This window comes from Simochromis diagramma, unplaced genomic scaffold, assembly GCF_900408965.1.
Source record: "Simochromis diagramma unplaced genomic scaffold, fSimDia1.1 OVJJ01000344.1, whole genome shotgun sequence".
Taxonomy (NCBI): domain Eukaryota; kingdom Metazoa; phylum Chordata; class Actinopteri; order Cichliformes; family Cichlidae; genus Simochromis; species Simochromis diagramma.
In genome coordinates this window covers 8,286,200-8,309,062 of record NW_024387375.1, presented here as the reverse complement: position 1 = coordinate 8,309,062, position 22,863 = coordinate 8,286,200, and the positions used below count along the sequence as shown (strand labels likewise).

The 22,863-nt window shown below is 42.1% G+C and overlaps 1 protein-coding gene across 1 annotated transcript; it reads left to right on the top strand.

The window, feature by feature from the left end:
- The first annotated feature begins 1,344 nt into the window (after nt 1-1,344).
- Nucleotides 1,345-22,675, top strand: tlcd2 (TLC domain containing 2). The gene is made up of 4 exons (XM_040008806.1): nt 1,345-2,053; nt 2,357-2,439; nt 7,004-7,086; nt 21,605-22,675. Exons 1-4 carry the CDS (start codon nt 1,875-1,877, stop codon nt 21,983-21,985), a joined length of 726 nt encoding a protein of 241 aa, XP_039864740.1. The 5' UTR covers nt 1,345-1,874; the 3' UTR covers nt 21,986-22,675.
- The last annotated feature ends 188 nt before the right edge of the window (nt 22,676-22,863 follow it).

Below are 22,863 nucleotides of genomic sequence, written 5' to 3'. Positions count from 1 at the left end.
CCGCGGTGGTTTCTGAGCCAATGATTTGCGTTAGAGGCGGTGATGCTTTAAAGGCTGTTTGTAATTTATAACTTTGTTTATGGGAGGTTCGAGTGAATTCTGGAGTTTTTTTTGTTTGTTTGTTTGTTTGTTTGTTTTTGCTGTTCTTTGAATAAAGCAACAATAACAAGCTGTTATAAAAACTGCACATGATGGTCCAGCAATTAATATCTGTTTGCACATTCAACTGCTGTCTTTAACAGTTGGTAGAGAAGATCGGAAGGAGCTTCACTTTGCCTTTGTTGATATGAGAGGGCATGTGACAGAGTGCCAAGGTAGGAGCTGTGGGACTACATGAGGAGGTTTGGAGCGGCAGAGAAGTATGTGAGGGTGGTGCAGGGCAGTGAGGCAGTGGGGAGGTGTGTGGTCGGAGTGACAGATGCGTTAAAAGTGGGGGTGGGATTACATCAGTGATCTGCTTGGAAGAGAGTCTGGAAAGGTGGAGGCATGCTGTGGAGAGGAGTGGGAAAAAAGTCAGTGGAAGGAGGACAGAATACATCCGTGTGATGCGGACAGGTGTAGCAGTGAAGCTGCAGGGAGTACAGGTAGTTTAAATACCTGGAGTCAACCATCCGAAGCAACAGAGAGTGCACAAGATAGGTGAGAAGATAGAGCAGGCAGGGTGGAGTGGGTGGAGACAAGTGTCATGGGTGATTTGTTACAGAAAGATAACATCAGGAGTGAATGGAAAGGTTTCCAAGACAATAGTGAAGCCTGCTCTGATGCACAGTTTGAAGACAAAGACCAGAGGCCAAGATGAAGGTGTTAAGATTGAAGAGGATGGACATGATGAGAAATGATTACTCCAAAGGGACAGCTCAGGTGGAGCAGTTTGGAGACAAAGGTAGAGACCCAAGACTGAGATGGGTTGGACATGCGCATTGGAGGAATGGTGGACCAAAGGATGTCAAAAATGGACAGGAGCAAGTTCATGGATGTAGTGAAGGAGAACGTGCATGATGATAGGGTAGGATGGAGGCAAATGATTGACTGTGGCAACCATCAAAGGAAACAGCCAAATAAAGAAGATATTTCTTTATTTTTATAAAGTTATAAATTGTAAATGAGAGTATAACAGTGCGTAAAATAGGCAGTGTTGTATTCACTGAAACACTGTCCCGCAGAGCCTCTCAGAGCAGCAAAGTCTAAAGTACACATACCTATAATGTTTATAGTCGTCATGAACCCCGTAAATGTTACGAGAGAAGTTATTAGAGGCTTTTCGGACAGCACGTGAACTCAACACAACACGTGAAAACGCGCTTGGCCGCGCCCCTTCATAGTAGGGCGGGGAGAAGCTGCTGTTTGGTGTGTTGATGTCAAAAAGTTACACAAGCACAGATGAGGTTTTACAACAGGGTGGTTTCACAACTGGAAACAGGGCATCACTCCGATAGCTTCCATTCACACCTACCGGTTCTTCCTGTGATCGCGGACCTGTTCTTTACGGGATTATTATAGGCAGAGGGAGAAGAAAGAAAAAAGAGAGAGAAATCACTCCACGTTCAGTGCATGTCAGCGGGAAATCATTCACCAGACGCGTCCACGCCTTGTCTCTGTGGACAATAAGCGCCAAGCCGTGCGTTTCACGACCCTAACGAAGCGCCTGGTGACCTGAGCTGATCGGGGGCTCTCCGGTGTGTTAACGTGACTGTCTGGGTCGTCGCAAACAAGTAAGCCCGCTGTCGTGTGTTTGTCTGGGCCACGGTCGCCAGCAGCACAGCCACAACCACCACCGTCGCGTCTATATATATCAGTGCTCACTTTGTGGAGACTAAGGGGGGAGGCACTTGTGGCTTTTGAAGTCTTCACCTCGTGGACCAAACCTTTTCGCGATGGAGTTGGGGTCGGTGATTTTGACGATCGGGGGTTCTGTGGGATTTTTCAAGTTCGTGAACAGCGGGGTCGGAAAACTCCCCGCACCCGAGTCTGCCTGCAGGAACGTTTGGAAATGGAGAAACATCTCCACGTCGTGTGTGCACAGTATGATCACCGCGACGTGGGCAGTGCTTTGGTAAGAAGTTAAGAAGTTTTTAATTCAGTGTGGATCTGCTTGGAGGAAAGGAAAATGTTGGGATTTGGTTTTGGTTCGGTTGTGCGCATAGATGGATGCGCAGGGATGGGTCCATTATGTGGTTTTAAACACGGCTGTATTTGATTTTATTTTTAATGCTGTTTGACTTTTTTAGTCACTGTTTACATAGCTTATGGTTTATTCTGCTTATCCCTATGACCCCATGTGTTAAAAGAAGCGCACTTACTGAACCAGGCATTTGGAAAAGCTTTATCTGAACCGCTGTCAATCCGTTTTTTCCAGCTTTTTCCTGCACCCGCAGATGGCCGAGGATCTCATAGAGACTCATTCCGTGTTTTCTCACGTCTTGGTGTCTTTCTCAATCGGTGAGTAGTCTCCTACTTAGTTATCTCGTAGTTGTGACGCTATGTGTACGGTTTTACTGAGTGCAACCATCCTGAGGGGAAGTGTGAAATCTAATTCCTGGATGGCGCCAAAGTAGCTCCAGACTAAAGGGCTTACGTCGTTTATGTAAAACCTTTTATTTTAACGGGCAAATCCGAGCCACAGCTTGGCAGTTATCTATATTAGATTAACCAATTGGGCACCTTTTTAACTGAATTTCATCTCAACAAATGAAAAAAAAAAGTTCTTTAACAGAGCTTAGCTTACTGTTCTTTATTTCTTTTAAATAAAACTAATTATGATTTGATATTTTAGTTACATTTTCATTTTTTATTATTTAGATATTTGTTTTCTTGATTTTATCTATTTAATTCAGTTCTTTTATGTACTTTATATGCATTTTTTTATTTTATTTCATTGATCCCTTAGTGCAGCAGATGTGGGTAGGAGTGTCAGAATGTGCATGTTCAACCTCTGGAGACATCAGTTTGAACCACTTGAGTTTTAAAAATTTCCAGTTTGGCCATATCTCCATCTTAGGAAACAGCTGTTGTTTTGCTACAGAATTAAACCACTACTGATTTTTTTTTTTATGCTTGTGGTTATGAGTAAGTCAAACTTCTTCAGAGCTTCAAACAAAATAACTGTAATGCCACACATATGTTACATGTTACCCCAGAGGTCCAGTAACAGGTGCAGCTGCTGCACGAGCTGTGCAGGTTTACCTTTTTACCCCTTTTTTTTATAGCACTATCACCCATAGGTTCAGACATGTAACCTTCATCCATGGCTGATTTATTACTTTTACCCTCTGCACACGTGTCTCTCGCCGGCACACCCAGTCACCATTTTTCTTAACAGACTGAGAAGCAGATAACCATTTACCGCCACTCCAGCAGCCACTTCAGAATCACCAGATAACCTGACAAGCAGGTCTTTGGGGCAGCTTCAAACCTACACTGACTGATGAGCCACTGTGCGGCCCTGCTGTTTGTTACGCTGGTTAATTCACCTGAGTCATCTAACAGATTTGTTAGATTGTGAGTTACCATTTTTTTAAAAAAAACAAAAAAAAAAAAACACGATTTTTGAGGGTCATAGGTGAGAACTGGGTAACCGGTGAGGAGGGTAAAGAGTCCCTGCTGGAAATGTGACTGAAACAAATAGTATTGTTTGTATTGCTACAGTTCTGTTAGCAAATGATTAAAAAGGTCTAAAGTCAACTTTTACATGGTGGAACGTGCATGGTTTGACTCAAAGATTGCTCAAAAAAGGCAAGTCCACTTTACTTTATCTGAAAAAAATATATTCGTAAATATATTCAACAGCAATTATTGAGTTTATAAAAAATTTACTTTTTATTTTTATTTTTCTCACTTTTATCCCCCATGTGAGGGATTTCTCTGTAATGTTTGTTTACCTGCTGCACATTTATTTAGGTTAATTTGTAAACTTGAGATATTTCTCAGTTTTTGAGATAAATAAAGTTTATATTATCAGATAATCTGAATCACACCGGACCAAATCAGAATGGTGTGGACATTAATATGAGCATTTTTACACCCTAGAGCCTTGAAATAGTGAATAAGCTAAACCACAGGTTTAACCTGCTCTCTTTTTTACCGTTAAATTAATCAATATCATCGTAGCAGCTACCAGGATGTGTTTAAACCTAAAACTGCGTTTGACTGAATCAATTAAGCTCGGCTGAAGTTCACATACTGTGTATCAAGTAGGCTACGTTGAATTTTACCATCAGCTCTCTAAACCAGATTAGAAACTTGCAAAAATTCGATTTTCCCTGATTTCATTAAGATCTTTCAAACCAAGGTGCTCTTGCTACCCCGATTTCTTAAAATAGCAACTTTGCTCTGTTTTTACTTTTTCCTCATTAATGCTTTGAGTATTCTGGAGCAGCCTGGCACGTGAGCTCTCTTAACTCTGCACATTTGTTGGATCTGTGCCGGGCCAGCGAGGGCTAACAGAGGATTCCCGGGATATTTGACATTCCTTCAGGAAACGCTGCTTTGGAGGGGAGGAAAACGAGGAGCAGTGTTGGGATCTGAAGATCAATGAGGGCCATTATCATCGGTCCCAAGCACTGGGTGTAACCCCTGTTACAGTCATGTGACTTGACCAAGACGGCAACTGTGCAAAGAAAGTCACTTGATGTGTGCAAGCTGTCCACATCAGATACCACAGAAAGGCAGAAATGTGGAGTGATTCTGGGCCCTCAGCAGGTTTTCAGAGACTTTAGGGCATCAGATTTGTGCGCTGTTCCTCGCTGTGTTACCACGCTGCAGACCGCACAGTAACATGACATCAGTGGTTCCCCACTTTTGTCCAGTACATAAAGCTGTCTCTGAGATAAAAAAATTTAACACAATATCCTGCTTTCTCATTATACAGTGATAAGCATAATAAGATTCATGCCATATATATTTTATTTTACTTTTTAAGTACTGTTGTGCATCTCCTTCCAACTGCCTGTCAAACCTAGTTTAAATTGGGAGATTTTTTGTGTATACTTTTACTTAAAAAATGCTGTTATTTCTTGTTGTTTGAAAGTTTGTGAGCACATGTGCGTAAGTACAGTATAAAAGATGGCCGTAGCTTCTATGACTTCACCCATTCATGAAGTTCTGTTATGAAACCTCGCTGAGTATTGCCATGTTGGTGTTTTGAAACCATGACTAATAAGGGGCGGGTCTTACTGACTGTAAGTGCTGCATCCTCCCTGGCTAACCACTTGCGAGTTATTAGCCATTGAGCCTGGATGATCCTCTGCTCAGACACTTAAAATGAGCACAAGTTATAAAATGGACTTGATGTTTTATTCGGTCTGACCTGAGCCCATAAACTGCTCAGGAAAATGTTTATAGAGGCCAGGATATTGTGGAGTTTTCCCATAAACCTCTGTATGATCCCAAATCTGTATGCAGCCCATGTGCAGCTCTCTCGTTAGGAGTTAAGAGGATGGAGGTTTAAGGCTTCACCCATCTATGAAGGTGTTTTTCTGCCACTGGAAAAAAAAAAAACATTTTCCCAAAACAGAGCGAAGTTGTAACTTTGAGTTAATAACTCCAAATGTCGGGTTAATTTCTCAGAAGTCAGTAAGTTGGCATTTTGAGAGAATGACCAAAAATTTGAGTTTCAGATGGAGAAATTGTTGCGTCAATCTTTTATACTTGCCGTTCAAGTACTCCGGCTCATTCCCGTGCCTATAACAACTTCAAGTGTTCAGTGTTGGTGGGTTTCCTTACAGGACAGCTCTGGTCCTTCTGCAACATTTGTACTGATTTACAGTGGCTTGCAAAAGTATTCGGCCCCCTTGAACTTTCCCACATTTTGTCACAGTACAGTCACAAACTTGAATCAATTTTATTGGAATTCCACGTGAAAGACCAACACAAAGTGGTGCACACGTGAGAAGTGGAACGAAAATCAGACATGATTCCAAACATTTTTTTACAAACAAATAACTGAAAAGTGGGGTGTGCGTAAATATTCAGCCCCCTGAGTCAATCCTTTGTAGAACCACCTTTTGCTGCAATTACAGCTGCCAGTCTTTTAGGGTATGTCTCTACCAGCTTTGCCTATTCTTCTTTGCAAAACAGCTCCAGCTCAGTCAGATTAGATGGACAGCGTTTGTGAACAGCAGTTTTCAGATTCGTACTTATGAAAGTCTTTCAACAAAGTCACTGAAGTCACGTATCGGCCCTAAAATCACACTGTTTGACTGCCCCTGCTTAAGTAAGCAATTCCCCTCCTCTAATGTAAGCATGACAATCAAGCTCATTTGGAAGAATCCAGTAGAAACTCATCTTCTCTGCCTCTCTGAGCTTTGGTGATTGTTCTGTGTCAGCTTTACACTGGAGCTGTGCCCATCATTTAAAAAAAAAACAACACACACCCTCCTTTTTTGTTTTTGTTCTTTTTTTTTTTGTCACTCCTCTTTTTCACACCTGTGTGTCAGACAATACTGAATGAATCATTATGAAAACACAGCAAGTCATGTGTTCCAGTTGGCAGGTCATGACTTTGACTGAAAATAACCTTTGAAGCTGAAAAAGCTGGTGTCTAAAAGACTACACTGGTGATCAGATAATAGCAACGCGTAAATTAAAAGCTTGATGTCAGTCCGCATGGATTATTTAATCTGTGGTGGGCGCTAATTTGTTTATGGCGAGTGGAACCCAAGCTTGACAGAAGGGTCCTGGTGTCAAATTTCCAACATAATGGAGTTAAATCCAGCCTCGATGAATGCCCCGCGCACCCTCGCACCCCATCCGTCCCCATCCTCAAGCCTTCATTATGTTTTCAGCATTTTAAAAAGCCATCACCATGGATACGGCTAATAGCAGGCAGGGGCGCATAGCAGTGGAGGATATGAATAGGCTCTCTCTAAGAGGCATCTTGGTTGCCTTCGCTGCCGTCACGGAAGCAGACACACTTGGATGAGCTCGAGTCTGATGTCGTCAGAGGAATCTGGTGCGTTTGGCTTGATTGATCGAGTGATTAACGAAATCCTCTCTGTGTCCACAGGTTACTTCATCTATGACTTCTTTGACATGTTGAGGAGCCAGAAGCTGAGCCAGTCCTGGGAGCTGCTCTTTCATCACATCGTGGTACGTGTTCAAAAATAAAAGACAAATGATGTCATATCTTGGCTAAAGCCGTTTCACGTTATAAGAGAGGCCTCTTCCAGAGTGATCTCAGCTCAGAGTATTGGTGCACCTGCGAGAAAGACAAAATACCGGTCTTTCTTGTCAAGTGACATAGAGCGAGGATCATACCAGTGCGACAGCCTCCCTCCACTTCACTTCAACCTGCTTTTTTGTGAACTTTGAAGTCCTCCTGACTTCCCCCCCTCACACTCACTGTTCAACCACTCATTTGTTTCTATCACATTCCTGTGAAAGCCGGGCATCTTAGTGGCATGTTGACCCCCAGCATGCTGGCATATTTTCCTGAGGGGAAGTGGAGGTCAGAGGATCTGACCCTTCCTCCGGCTGTGCTCTAAAGAGGGAAAGGAGCTGAAGTGGCAATATAGGGAGGAAAAACCCCCAAAACATCCTCACTGATTATTTTCTCTCCACGCTTCTGACTGCATGACCTACATCCAGGACCATGCAGGTGTTGTGTATTGCTTTCTGTTGCCAAGCTCTTTCTCTTGTTAGTGTAAGTGTATTACTGGCAAGAGCTTTGTTGAAATTTTTATCAGGTGCAGGTTGCTGCCAGGGCTGGAGCAGATTTGTACTGTGCAGCAGTCACAATTTAAGCCTCTGTTTGGGTGTTAATAAACTGTGTGGAAGTATTTTTCTGCAGACTTTAAAAAGCAGGTCACCGGACATTATCACGCTGATCTTTTAGTTGCATATTTGTAGATGTAAAGTATGTGTTAAAAAAACAACTCTTTGTGTTTCGGAAATGCTATAAATAAATGCTATCGCTAGAAAGATACAGGAATGTTTTTGGCTCATCGGTTATGTTTTTTTTTTTTTTTTTAATGCAAATGATTCCAAGATAGTATATGGAAATTCCTTATACACGTCTTTTCTCTGATATCGGACATGCATCATCGATCTGGTATTGTCTCCACTCTTCTGTGAGGATTTGGGTTTTTTTTTTTTTCCTTTAACCAATCGCCAAAGAGCAATGAATCCGCCTGAATCAAGTGTTGTTTTAGGACAACGCCCGACATGCATCCAGGCCAGCATGCTGGTTTTGGTGGGTTTTTGAGAGTGAAGCTGAGCAAAGGAAAAACAGTCTCCGGTGTGAGGCGACACTGAGAGCACATGAAGATAAATATGGTCCCCTTTGTTAGTGCGCTTCCTTTGTTCTGCCACACAGCTTGACAGCCATGTTAAGGCCCCGTTTCAACCAATCCCATCACTTGACACTGTAGCTGACGGCTGGTCAGTAGTGTTCGCGTTGTTATTGTATTTTCCACCTCACGTTTCAGTCGAACTTTTCTTCTCCATCTTCGGTAGTTAATCCAATCCCTCATTTTAAATTTAAGAAAACTTCTTTAGTTGTGAATTATTAGTTATTTTACATGATGCCACAACAAAAGTCTGCTCAGAGGAGTTGATGGATTCAAAAGTTTTCCCTGAAACGGCACCAGAATGTCCGATCAATTACAGAAAGTGTGCATAAGCAAATAAATACAACAAATATTTGAGATTTTCTTTGTGGGTTGCTGGAAGGACACTGTCATTATCAAAGTGGTCACTGAGCACTTGACCCGGCAGGAGGAATTCCGTTTGTACTCAGTGGCTAGAGTGCAATTTTGTGTGTGTGTGTTTCCTAAAATTTCAAAAGCTCTAGATTAACATGCAAAAAATAGACTTTATTAATCTCTTTTTCTTCTAACTTGCCAATGTCAAACCATGTGTGTTCTTTGAATTTCTAGTAATAATGCAAACACTTGCAAATTTGCAGTTAATTAAACTTTGGAAGGTTTACAAGAAACCACTGGTCAATCTCAGTCTGCACAGCATTAAAAAAGAAAAGTTCCCAGCAACACCATCTTTATGGCTGTGCTCATATCCAATAGTTTTGCTGGAACAGGATTTGGGGCAAAATAATACATTATTTGGTGTTTAGGTATCAGAAACTGTTCACTAAATGTGTTTGTGGACATAGTTTTAAGAGATAACTTCACTGCATCCAACTAAGATAACAAACATTGGAAATATTTGAATGGAGGGCTGCTATTGATTGATTTTTCTGGGGATTCTCAGTGTGCGTCTTTGTCTGGCTTTATAGGTGCCGGGTAACACTTCAAGTATTATTTTCCAGCATTATTTTGCTAATAAAACTTTGGCAAAATTGGTTTTTAGTTCTTATTCAACTCAGACATCACTGTCCTTACCACCTCACCAACCTGCAGTTCAAAAGCTGCTGTTTCCGAAGGGCAGCCAATCGGAAGAAAGCTGTCATATAGAGAGGGCAGGTGTAAGGTAAAGATGGATTATTATGCAAAGATACTCTTGTGGAGTAAAACAGTGTCAAGATGGAGCTAGAAATGAGCTTTGCTAGAAATTCTCAAATGTTTTGGATTATTTGTGAGAAACGGCTCCAGCATCACTTGTCTGTAGGTGACAAAGGACTAACTGGGAGGAGATATTTGTTTTCCCTTTTTTCTGAAAGTCTCGTCTTTTCCTCTTTCACTTCCTGGAGGTTTAGTGAATGGGTTCTTTGGCCAGGCCAGCTGGCTTCGGATTGTCATTAGAGCGTGGGAGGCCATTCACACAGCTCTCTGTGCTTCTCAGCAAACTAAATCTCTTTACACCCTTCGTTTCCCGATTGTACCATTCATCCTTTTCTGTGATGTCCTCCGCTTCATTTCAGCGTTAAGCAATCCTCCCTCAACTCTTTCGCAATATTGACATCATCTTGACTCATTTCTTTTCTACTTTTGTTGCTCTTTTCCTTGTTTCTTTCAAATGCATATGGTATACAGAAGGTTACTGTGTCAGGTGTTCACATACCAGTCATCTGAAGTCCAAGTCCAAGGAGTTTTCCCAGTGTGCTAAGACCTGAACCCAGTAAGACCAGCTGGCCATGCAGTCCTAGAACAGAAGACTGCTCTCTAGTTAATCTTCAGCTCATATGGGCAGCCAGCTGATTCATATTCCCCCTGCATTTCATCTCCCCATTGCTGCAGACCTAGTGTACAATCTGGCTTTGCCTGAGCAGTGACACATGCAAACTAAAATGTGCATATGCCATGCTGCATGTAGAGCAATTGTGTGACTGGAAGACACACCCTCCCATATTGTCCACAAGTTATTGGAAAATATGGGAGGGTGTGTCTTTAGAGAAAAGTTTTGAACATGTGTTTAAAAAAGTTTATCCTTCTATGTTGACTGCTGATGTAGGCCATAAAATAACATGGGCAAAACAAACCCTCTGACTAAATATTGTTGACTGTACAGGTTGAAACGCGTGTAAAAATACATTTTGAATGTCAGTTGTGGTCACACCTGTTGCTAGGTCTTGTAAATGTGAAGTGCACACTAACTTCAGTGCAGTTTTGCTGATCTGTTCTCGCGGTCCAGGAGAAATAATAAGTCAAACTCTCCATGGAAAGTTTTTTTTTCCCCCTCCTCCTTATTGACTGCTATGCAGAATACAGCTTCTTATTTCGGTCTCAGAAAAATGTGGGCCCTGCCACACTCACTCGGGCCTGATGAGATCCTGTCTGCCGTAAACTCAAGCTTCCTTTGCAAAACAGGAAGGCCTGATCGCTCTGACAGGAGTCGGGTGGCTTCTTCTAAGGGTCAAAAATATGTACCTACAATGGTATATTTAATGTGTGATAAAAATATTGTGCAGAGCTTTCTAGAGTAGGGCATAGTTAAATAATGTCAATTTTTTTCCCCTTTGTTTGAGCTAAACTGTACCAAAGTGATCACTTAAAGAAAACACCCACCCCTACGATGAGTATGTTTCAGCCATATTTATTCATGACTCTCGGAAACTGTGAGCACATCATTAAAAAGCAGAAGGACGCCAGCCAGACGCAGTAGGACAGACTTTTTTTTTTTTTTCCCCATGAAGCCTGAAAGCATGTGAGTAACAGTATATATTGAATGTTCTCGTTTGAGGTTTTAATGATGATACACAGTAGAAGCACAGATAAACTCACAGCTCCTTCACAGGGGATTTTACGCTTTGCGGCATGTTTTCTTTCATAAATGTCTGTCATCCCTCTCTCATTAGGCAAAATTGAGTTATCTTCAGTGAGCCGTACCATAGCAGACACTTCTCTGAAGCAGATCAGGGCTTCACAGGTTAACTGACTGCTTCCTGACTGCTGTAGCCCTTTAAAAACCCAAATCTAAGTATAGTATTGCTGATGATGATTCTACTATTTTTCCTCCTCATCATGTATGCTCACATTAGTCCCATGTAATACTTCGAATGCTCAAGTTGGTGTTTTAAACACAAATGCAGAATTATAGGATTGTTAATGAGGAAGCCATTAACTTCTCAGCTGCTGTTATTTCCAATATTGCAATAAAAAGCCCAGATCACACATACAGTGAAATATGGAGCTATTAATCATCTGTCACATTACTTCTAAAACAGGTTCACCAATAATTTATTACAACAACTCAGTAATTTGGGGGGAAACAATTAAATTAAGACATAACTATGTAATAGCTTTTACCATTTAATTACAAGGTAAAACCAAGTAATAACCCTGCTGGGTAATGTTAAACTAACTAGGGGTAATAATGTAGATTCTAATGTAACAATACCTATGAGGTAAAACCAGTTGGCAATAGTAGTATTGTAATATAATGACTCGCAAACAAAAGAGGTACTTTCTGAGCACTATTTGGAACTAAATATTTTTAGTATAATGATGTAATGATGACGATGTGTAATGCTGAAATTAAGTCAACCTTATATCCTAAAAATTGTCCTTTGTTTATTGGCTTTAACATATTTTATGTTGTTGTCATTAGTACTAGGGCACATGTCTGCCATAGTTTAGTACCTGGAAACATTTGTATTAGCTTTTGTGTAATAACCAGAAAATATATTAAACTGTTAGTTTCTTACATTCAGTTTAATCTGTTATGATAACCCTATACATTACTTGGCTAAAAACATTGTTAATACTAGGCTGTTTCTTACTTTTAGCTTATATGTAAAAGTAAGATATATGTAATTAAATAGTTTTACATGGTTACCTAGTTCTAAATTATTGCTACACTATTACCGTATTGTGTTATTATAGTGCTGTAAACAAAGTGCAGTTGGGTTCTTTTGCTTTAAAGCACAACTTTCCAATAGATTTCATGAGTAAAACTGACTCAGTAAACTCCTAAATATAGGTCAGAGAGCTGCATCAGCCTTATCTTTGGTTAAAATGACTAATGCCCTGATTATGTTGAAGTAAATAAACCAAAGAATTGGCCAAAGCTACACCTAGATAGTTGCTCTTGTTCTTCTAGATGTTGACAAATCCTGGATAAAACTTCTGCTGTGTCCATTTCATTTCTATCGGTATTCCACAAAAATCCTTTTTGCCAGGTTTTCAAATTCAGTCTGGGATAGTCTCAGTCCTTCTTGCTTCATGTTGTGCAAACATCAGATATTAATGGACTTTGTGTCAGTTTACCAGGAATGAAAACAGATATTTGTGGGAGGAGAGCTCAGCTGTCTCAAATACCCAGTGGGGAATGCCACATTTAGAGGCTTGAACATATTTTATTTGGCTGTCACTGGTGTCGGGACGCATGTTTACTGGCATGCCTTGCCTGCCGCAGATCCTCTGCATCATTCGACACTGAAACCTGATTAACCTGCACATTTGTAGCTTTATCAGCTACTCCTTCCAGTAGTCGTTCTAAGGAACCCTGACTCCACCGCAGAACTTAAATATTTCCTGATTGCACATGCAGAAATTTGTTGAGCCTTTACCTCCTCTGCCACTGAAACTGGATCAGCCGTTTTTTAACGTGTTTTTGTTTTTGTCTTTGCTAGTAGTCGTGTTTCAGCCTGAGAAATACAAAGACAACACGCTGAAAGTAAAGTAGGCCAATGAGATGGCAGAGACTGGAATGTGGGCATATATTTATTTTGGCCATGAAATATGGTGTATCCATGTGTGTGTTGGTCAATTTTTTTTTTTTCTTTGGTGGGGGAACCCCGCAAATCCCCAGATTGTGTGTATATCCAGGCAGGAGGGCAGACATCTGGTCTCCACATGAACCTCAGGCTCCCATGAGCAACATGGAGCAGAAAACCTCTAACTTCCTGAGTGGGCTTCTGCAAATGTGCGCTCGTTCTCCACACATTTCTGTTCTGGAGCCATACATCATATATCATACACTCTGCCTTGTTCTCCACCCCTCCATCCTTGTGTGACTGCCAAACATCTCCCCCGTCCCCACTCGTCCACCTACTCTCCGCAGCTTGTACCACCCACTCACATGGCTACATACCAATGAGATTCTCCACACTGGTAGTATAATATCTGGTTTTTGTTGAGGTTTTTTCTTTTTTCTCCACCCTCATGGTATGTCTGAAGAACTTCCTTGTCCGTTGTTTTTGAGACAGGCACAGTTTATACTCATGATGCGACAAATACAAAGTAGGAAAATAAAACAACAATTTCAGTGACTGCAGCTTCTTGTCTTGGATGACAGAGATGCTTTGGACTTTGTACTTGTTTGTTTATACAGAACTTTTTGCCTGCTGTAGAGGCATTTGACTTTGTTTGTTATGCCTGTTGCAGTAGCATCTTCTCCCACCGGGTCTCACACGTTTTACCAGTCCAGCACCAGATAGTGGCTAGTTTTTACCTGTTTATCTTCTATACTGCTCATTTCCTGTTTCATATGTTTTGCTTAGGGCTTACTAGAGTAACTTTGCATAATTCACAGTTCGGGATAAGAATGCCTTCATGCACGCCATATTGGTGATGTTCCCACAGCTTTGCACCATTTATACCAGTGGGAGAGCTGACGAAAACCTCCACATCAGCGCTGGTGTAGGCGGAGAGACATTTTTCTAATGCTTTTTCAAACTGCTGCAACATCCCCTGTGTATAATCTGTGACTCTCTGAGCTCCTGCACTGACATGTCACTAAGATGGAGGTAATGTCCTTGTTCCCCAACATCCGACGGAGACCTTGTTAAGTGACAGAGTGTAAAGGCTGGTACGGCTCCATGCCTCGATCATACCTTACATGCTTGCAACTCTGCTGGGGTCCGGGTCACATAGTTTTGTTATTTTGTACACGGTCTTCAGACAACGTCACAGATTGCTGGAAACACATCGGCCAAATAGTCATTCCTGTTATATTTCTTTGAAGTCTACACCTAGGGTGCATAGGGTGCCTGCATAGTTGGTGCTTACTAATGTAAAGTGACAACAAAAAACACTGGCAAGTTTGCTCATGCTTCTCTTACAAGAATTAGTTACCGACTCATCTGTAGTGCCTGAGAAGTTGGGGGAAAAATATTATCATTGATTCTTGGATTTTAAAATGTTTTTAAGACAAAACCATAGAGAGCACAGCAGCCAGAACAATGTGAAGCCCATCACGGTGCATCAGTCTTGAGTGTCAGTGAGGCTTTTCTGTTACAGTGGCTTCCGCCTACAGCAGGAAAGAGCACACATGCCATGCTTCCCAAAGCGGCTGGCTTTGAAAAAGGGAAATGGCGCTTGTTCTTGTTGGCATAACAACCAGGAATGCTGTTTGTAGAGGCATTCATCTATCAGTGGGTTTACAAAGGAAGGAGTAGATGTCGGTAAGCTGCAGGTCACGTCAGAAAAAGCGAGGTGGGGCACATAACAACTGTGTGTTTGTTCTCCACCGGTGCCACACCTCATAGCCTCAAACGAAAGCTTAAAAAATTAATAATAATTTAAAAAAAAAAAAAGATGGTTACTGTGGGAACACCAGAGGTTCTTGCGTGTGATTGGGTGTGGGTGGGTGTGAAAGCATGTGAGAGCACAGCGGAGGAACAACCTTATGTTTAACCTTTGTAGTAAATGCAGTTAACCATTTCATTTCCATGTTGTTAGTCTCACCTGTCCTACTGTAGTCATCGGGATTTCACCAGTGCACGCGCTAACTATAGTTCAAACTTGACAAATTGTGGGTTTCTTGAGTGGCAGAAATGTCTTTCCAACCTCAGAGCTAATTTTGGCCTTAACCTCTCATTAAGAAAGGCAACAATCATTTATCATTAAGGTGAACACAGTGATGGTCTGTGTCTGATATTCCAAACTAACATGCTAGTTAAGATTTTAAAGCATTTTACCAACTGAAATCTTATGATCTTACTTTGCAAGCAGTGAACAGGACAAGAACATGAATATAACACAATGCAACACAGTAGTGGCGCACATAACAAAGATTGCAGGATGGTGACAAACAGCTGAGGTGTGACACATTTGAGCATTTTCACTGATGTTTTGAAAAGCAGAGGGACGCTGTAAGGTAGCACACCCGTCACGATAAACTGAAGGTCTGATTCCAATGAGTCGCTCCCTGCTGGCCTTTAGTAAAAAATGCAGGTACTTCAGATCTGGAAGCTATGTTTATCTTTGCATCCAAAAAGGTTTATATTCTCTTTATTAACAAAAAGGTCTGTTGAGCCTACGCTGTCTTTAATGGAGGATTATGGATACAGCCGTGTTGTGGTACTTTAAGGATTCTTCTCTGTCTTATTTTACGGTTAAAGATGACCAAAACATGCACAACTGCAAATCCTATCATCAGTGCTCTTCTCAAATCCTTGGCCACTGCGGACAGAAGTTAGGTCATTGATGAGGCATGCAGTCCACTGGAAATAACCAACTACCTGTCTCTGCACAGCCAGTGCCTGAAAACCTCGAGTGACCAAAGCTGTTTTCACACAGAAACGTCAGAGATGTCGGGATAATCCAAACGTTGTCCAAAGATGAGGTCACTCGCTTTAGCCCAGCTGTCGCTCCTGGAAATGTGTGTGATTTACTGATTTTTAGGCAAGGGTGCCACCTGGGTAATGTGTGCAGGAGTTACCTATTACAGGATTACCTCTTATTATCTTTGCATACTATCCAAAGAACAGTAGACTTTGTGCTATGAAGCAAAGGGAAAATAAGTAGTAGTCAAAAAGGCTGGGACGCCATAGAGCTGCTGTGCACGTGTGAAAATGGCTCAAGCTTCACCAAAACTGACCAATCACTGAGCCCTGCTCCATAGCCTGTATTTGAAATGGCACATGCCCGGCTACAAATGAAAGCCATACACACAATTTAAACTGATCACGGAGATGCACGAACAAATATTTGTGCAGTTACTCACCAGATGTTGTGCTGCTGTCAGCTGAGCAGAGTTAACACAGGTCTCATGATAGCAGTTATGGGCCCCATGCCTCATTCTTGTACACAGGCCTGCGTGAACCTTCAAACTTTGGATTGTGCACATGATTGTTAGCATGCTATGGTCCCATCTCCCCATCGCTCCACTGCTGTTGTACCTACTAACAACTTTCCAGCATCCTATGCATTGAGCTTCTTTGTAGTTTCCTCTCCATCAGCTAAGCATTTCCTGCCCTCTTCTTTAGACACACTCAGCCTATCCATTAACAGATTTTTTTATGAGCTGTGACTATCTTATGTGCTTATATATTATATGTGTAGAGCAGTAAATAATCAATAATAGAACATGCACCTACATCCGTTTATCAGGATTATTATTATATGGCACACTGTGTTGCACAGCTGTACTGTGCTGTACTCAGACGGGTTTGTTTGATTGATGAAGCACCTCCTCAGTCTCCCATGTCTGTGATATCTCCCACACATGCGCACACACGTAAACTGCAAACACAGCGTTGCACCTCCCTTGTTAATAACCTCCCTGCCTTCTTTAGTTATTATTCAGCGTTCAGTTTGTGCAAACGGCACGTCACCGAAACCTGAAATTCTTCTCCGACTGAGTCAGAGTACGAAGTACTGAAAGAACTGGTTTGTCACGGGAATCTTTTCACTAACTTTCGTCCCTTTTTTTTTCTTCTTCTTTTTTTTTTTAACAGGTGTTACCTCTCTTTGCAACAATGTTTGATTGAAGATTTCTGAAAAAGGAAGAAATAACTTCCTCTTTCATCAGGTTTGTCCGCTCTGGTACTTCTAGTCAGTTCAGCCTGCACGGACCGATTTTCAGCACAAATATAAGTCTTTGTACATCTATCACGTGAACTTTGCCCCACTTTTGGGTTGGTCCCTTTCCTTTAAAGCTTGGGAAAACTTGGGATTAGTGACAACCTCTGTCATCTTCACTATCTCAGCGCCCAGTGTTTTCCCCCTGAAATAGGGCAGAGGTGATGGTCCCTCACCTGTCTGTCTAATTGAGCCCACAGGGAAAAGAATGCAGCAACAAACACTCGTGCTGCTTTGTTTTCATACAGGTGTGTGTAATATAGGTTCATTACTAACTTATTATAGACATGTTGTATGAGACTATTTTTCAATCAAGTTAAAAAACTTCAAGGTCATGTTTGAGCTTGGTGATTTTAGTGAAGTGGCTCCCCACGGTAAATTTAAAGCCTTTTTAGATTTTTTTCATTTCTTTTATATGTTGCAATCATCTCCTGCAGATGAAGCATTAACATGTTTTTCAAAGAATTAAACTTAAAGTTCATTCTTGACATAAAAAAACTCAATCATGCCACAAAATCTTCCTCAGATAAGCTTCCTTTAACTTTTTAACCACTCCCATATATAAAACAAGCTTTTCAACCAGTATATTTTCATGTTAATGTGTTTAAAAAAATCTTACTCTAACAGCTAAATGTGGTATGATGGGGTTTTGTTTTTTAAATTCCATTTTGCTGTGGGTTGTGCAGTTACCTGATGGGGGTCATATGTGGGTGTTCCTGTGCTCCTCTGTGTGAAAGATGTGCTTCAGTGTGGCAAATCCAGTTAATCCTGAATTAATTCCATCACGACAGACGCAGAGACCGGTGGTGTAGGGGGGAGTGGGATTACTGGGAGTCCCTCTATAAGTGCAGAGTGCTGACCACAGAACTGATAATCGGGGTTGGCCACCATTGCTTAGGGATGACAAACAGATGGGAGACACCAGGATCAGCTTTGGCTACTTTCTGGTATCTGGTGGCTGCTCGGCCACAAGGGGAGCTGGAGGAATCCAATCCATGAGAATGATTTTCTTAGAGCTGTTTATTGCAAAACAGCAATGTTAAAACTCCTGAAAGTGGAGCGTTTGCACACCTGCGTCACATGCACTGTGCTCGTGCTCACACTCCATTATATCATTGGAATAAATAAATTCAGATCATTTTTTTTAGCAGGACTTTTGTGCACATCCCTTTTTTCTTACATTCTTTTTCTTTTTTCTTTTTTTAATGACCCATTACCCAGACACTCTCAGCAGCCTTGAAAAGTATTACCGAAGATGTTTTCTGGCCCTGCGTGGCATTCTCCTATCAGCGTTCACATAAAGATTAGGTTAACGGCTGAAAGGACATGAACAAACACCAATAAAAGAGCGAACTGCCAAAGTGGACACACGTGATTTTTCTCTTTAAGTAACCATGGAGAGGGGCGGGTGGTGTTGTTGTAGTAAATGTAATTGTTTTTTTTCCTTTATGACACAATGAACAAAGACTAAATCCATCTGTGTCACCTTATCACCGGATTGTATAAGGACCCGTGTTCTGACGTGGTTTATTCACCCACATCAGATTAGACTTCAGATGAGCTTGTATAAAGACCACTGCTAGATTTTGTAACCATAGTCTGGCTGCTTATGGGGGGCGTGTGGATATGTGGGTGATTACACAGGTTAAGCAGACTGCTCTTCTTCTTGAGTGCTTGGGAGATGACAGAGAAGGGCACTAAGGGTTATTGATGCGTTTAGCAACAGGGATAGAGCTTGGATGTGTTTTTCAGTCAAAAAAAGACCCTCCACTGTGCTGTCCTTACTGTAGTAAATTAACCTGAAGGCAGTGAGTGCCCTCATCAAAGCACCAGAGGAGTTGATTCAGAGCTCTCAGTTTGATGTGGTAGCTATTCATGGAAACTCTGTTTTGTGAAGGAGGCAACAACGGCTTTCACTCACATTCAGTTGTTTGGAGGCCAAACAGGTTTTTGTAGCAGCCTTTAAAGTCGGGCATGGGGATTGACTTGCTATTGTAACCAACCTTGTGTGGCCTCCAGAGGAGCTGCAGTTTTTGAGTTGACAATTGTCACTTAGATTTGAATTCACTGTGAGATTGTGGGTTTGCTCACTGGAGCGTGTGTGTGATGATTCGCAGGTGTCCGGTCCTCTGTTGGTACCCGTGAGAGTGTTTTCTGGTGCATGTTGGTGTGTTTAAATGATAACAGTCTGGACTTTTCATTCATCCTTTTGGTTTTCAGTGGTGGAAACAGAGCGCACTGTCCTTAAGTGTGACACAGGGTTTTTGTTCTTACTAAGTTACTAATTACTAAGTTGCTTAATCCATTCATATGTTGTTGGCAACCTGTGACAAAATGTCATGACATGACACATCACCTTGTTATTTTGGGGGGGTTGGAGTCAGCACCTGTGCTGCCACAGAGGAATGTCAGAGAAGGGTGACTGGGCCACTGCTGGGTGTGTGATCTCACCTGTGTGTGAATGTTTGGTGCTGTATGCCTTTCAAATTATGAGCCATAGGTTGGTTGCCAAATGCAGTTCCTAGTTATTACTGTCATTATGAGCTAAAGGCAGGTAAATGGTGTGATTTGTGCTCTGATTACTCAGTGTGTGTTTTGTTGTGAGTGAGTGAGGTGGAATCCAAAAATAGTCTTTTACAGTTCAAATGAAATCTAGTGAGGTAACTCCTCTGTGCTGCGGTCACAGTGTGCACTTGCTTTTAGGAGTTTAGGAGGAAATGAAACACATCCAGCAAAGAAGAAAACGTTGAACTTTACCTCTTGGCACTAATGGATCCGCTATATTGTAACATGTGCAACTCTGGGGATGGTGTGACCCTCACATGGCTTGTTGCTTAATCTACAGGAACGCGTCACATGACATTTTGCTACATTACAGTCATCACATGAAACACAACATGTTTCTCCAACAGAGCCAGCCCTGTTTGTAAAGGTCATGTTGTCACTTCACACATCACAGCACCCCGTGACCTGTAGCAGCTGTTTTCTGCTTTTCCTTAAGTCCGCCTTTATTTCCAGCTTCCACTCCTAATGCATAAACAAGCCAGTTTAAGCGGTGCAGTGACTGAGTGTGAATGAAGCCTGATGAATGTGCGCGGCTCCTGTGGAGAGTTGGCCGAACGGAGTATAGACGCTCTCCTGTCATCCAGATTTTATACCTGAGACTGCTGGGAAAATGTTGCACAGCAGCTTTTTGTTTTCTTTCTTTCACAACATCCCATATTTTTTGCAGTAGGACTCCTCCAGGGTTTGAGTTGTTTGAATGAGGATGCTGCCACCTTGTGGCGCGTCCGTGTCAGTTACATCACAGACTTTCATAAGCACTGTGTGGGAGTGGCGGTGCTTCACGTGGTCATTAAGTAAAATCCTGACATAAGTGGCGGTGCGTTTTCAGGGCAGAAGTTCAGATGTTCACACATCCGCCTCCTCCTGATAGGCTGAGAAGATAAGAGAAAGTGACTGCTTCAAATCTCACTGCCATGTTTTTAGATTAAGTTACAGTGCTATGATTTTTTTTTCTTTTATCATATCAGTTATCAAACTCCATTAAGCACATAGTGTCTGGTTAAACATTATCTTGTAAACTTATTCAATGATGACGAGCGTAAAAGCTTTTAAGATATGTATATGCTCTCTACACTCGCTGGCACTTCCATACATGCAAATAAAAGATTAAAGGAAAGCTAACCTATAAAAATGTGTTTTCAGGAGTCATTTAAAACAAATAACAGAGTCATCAGGAAGGCTGTTCCAAAATAAGGGTGCCACAACCTCAAAAGCACGATGGCCTCTGGTTTTAATATCAGAGTGTGGGAGAGTCAGGAGACCCTGGTTAAAGGATCTCCTGCAAAAATGGGTGTGATGTGTGAACACTGGCTAGTTTTTGAAGTGCACCAACAAAAAAAATATTCTCCACAGCATTACACCAGCATAAAAAGTGTATATCTGGTTACTGTTGCCTTCCGATCAGCTCAGGACAGCCTGTCATTCTCCTCTGACCTGTGGGATCGACACCACACACAGAGAACTGCACTGCGTATTTGCTCTTTTTCAGCCCGGGAGATGGTCATGTGGGAAAATCCCAGCAGATCAGCAGTTTCTGAAGCACTCAGACCAGACCGTCTCGCACCAACAACCATGCCACATTCAAACTCACTGAGACCCATTTTCGTGCTCATTCTGAGTCTAGCGTTGAACCTCACTTGATTGTGTCTAAATGCATTAAGTTGCTACCGCGTGATTTGCTGATTAGATATTTGCATTAAAGAGCAGATGAGTATCTAATGAATCTGCTGGTGAGTGCATCACAATGAAAAAGTGATGCACTCACAGACGAGAAGAGAGTGATATTTATAATCCTAGTGGTAGTTATGGTAGAACTAGTAGTAGTGGATAATACTGTTTTTGTTTTTTCACCTGCTGTAATGTTCCTCTGTGCCGTTTTCTCTCCTTGTCTTCTTCTGTAGGTGATCACCTGTTTCGGCCTCGCTGTGGTGTCGTGCCGCTACGTGGGCTTCGCCGTGGTTGCCTTGCTGGTGGAGATAAACTCAGTGTTCCTCCACATCAGGCAGATCCTGCGCATGGCCAACATGGCCGCGAGCACGCTGTACCGCGTCAACAGCATGATCAACCTGGGCACCTACGTGGTGTTCCGTATCAACACGCTGGCCTGGATGACCCGGTGGCTGGTGCTCAACAGGGACAAGGTGCCCCTCCTGGCCTACACGCTGGGCAGCGTGGGCATGGCCATCATGACGGCCATGAACATCGTCCTCTTCTGCCGCCTGCTCAGGAGCGACTTCTTAAAGAGCAGCACCCGAGAGGCCAAGAAAGAAAAGGAGATGTAGAGAGGAGGGGGAGGAAGGTGAAGGATTCAGAGGGGCACACGTTACTGTACATTAACACGCCGTGGCTGAGGTTCTGTACTGTCTGTACTGCAAGCGTTTAAATACTCATAGCTGTAAAGACAGAGAGATCTGCACCTCCCTTACATTACAGGTACAAGCACTCAAAGTGTAATCAAACAGCCTCACCTCAGACCCATCTACCAATCAGCTGCAGTTTTTCTCCCATATTTCAGTGCTTCATATAAACAAATCGAGGCCTTGTGAGACACCAAACGCCTTATTGTCACACGGCGTTTCAGCTCAATCGATCCTAAAATGTAGCTCGCGATGAGTGACAATGCACTGAGCCCCTCAAACGTCCATGTATGCAGCCAGCGGAAACAGAAACATAAATATAAAATATCTCTCTTTACTTTGGAACAATAATCTCTTATTCATATAAAGACATATATCTCTATACATAGGATATATACACGTTATGCTGCTGTGAGTTTTATTTCTTCGGTGGGGGTGACGTCAGAGGTGAATGCCTTTCCCACCAAATCTCCTCAGCTAAAAACCGCCTGCTACCTCAGGGCTCACACCAGTTCTTTGCCTCTTTCCAACACTCGCTATGCTGCCAGTGATTGGCAGCAAAAGAAAAAGAAACAAAAGTAATGTTTGCCTGTTGAATAAAGAAAATCAAGCAAATGCAAATCTTTGCTTAACGAAAGAATAATGACAACTGGGAGGCAACAACGTGTGTCTGTTTTGTCCTTTTACATTTAACCCTGATGCTTAACACAGCTCGTGCCCTTCAGTTCGGCCCACACGGCGGGATCTTCGCGTCGGTAAACCTCAGAGGAACGAGGCGAAATCTCCACTGATGGCATCAATGT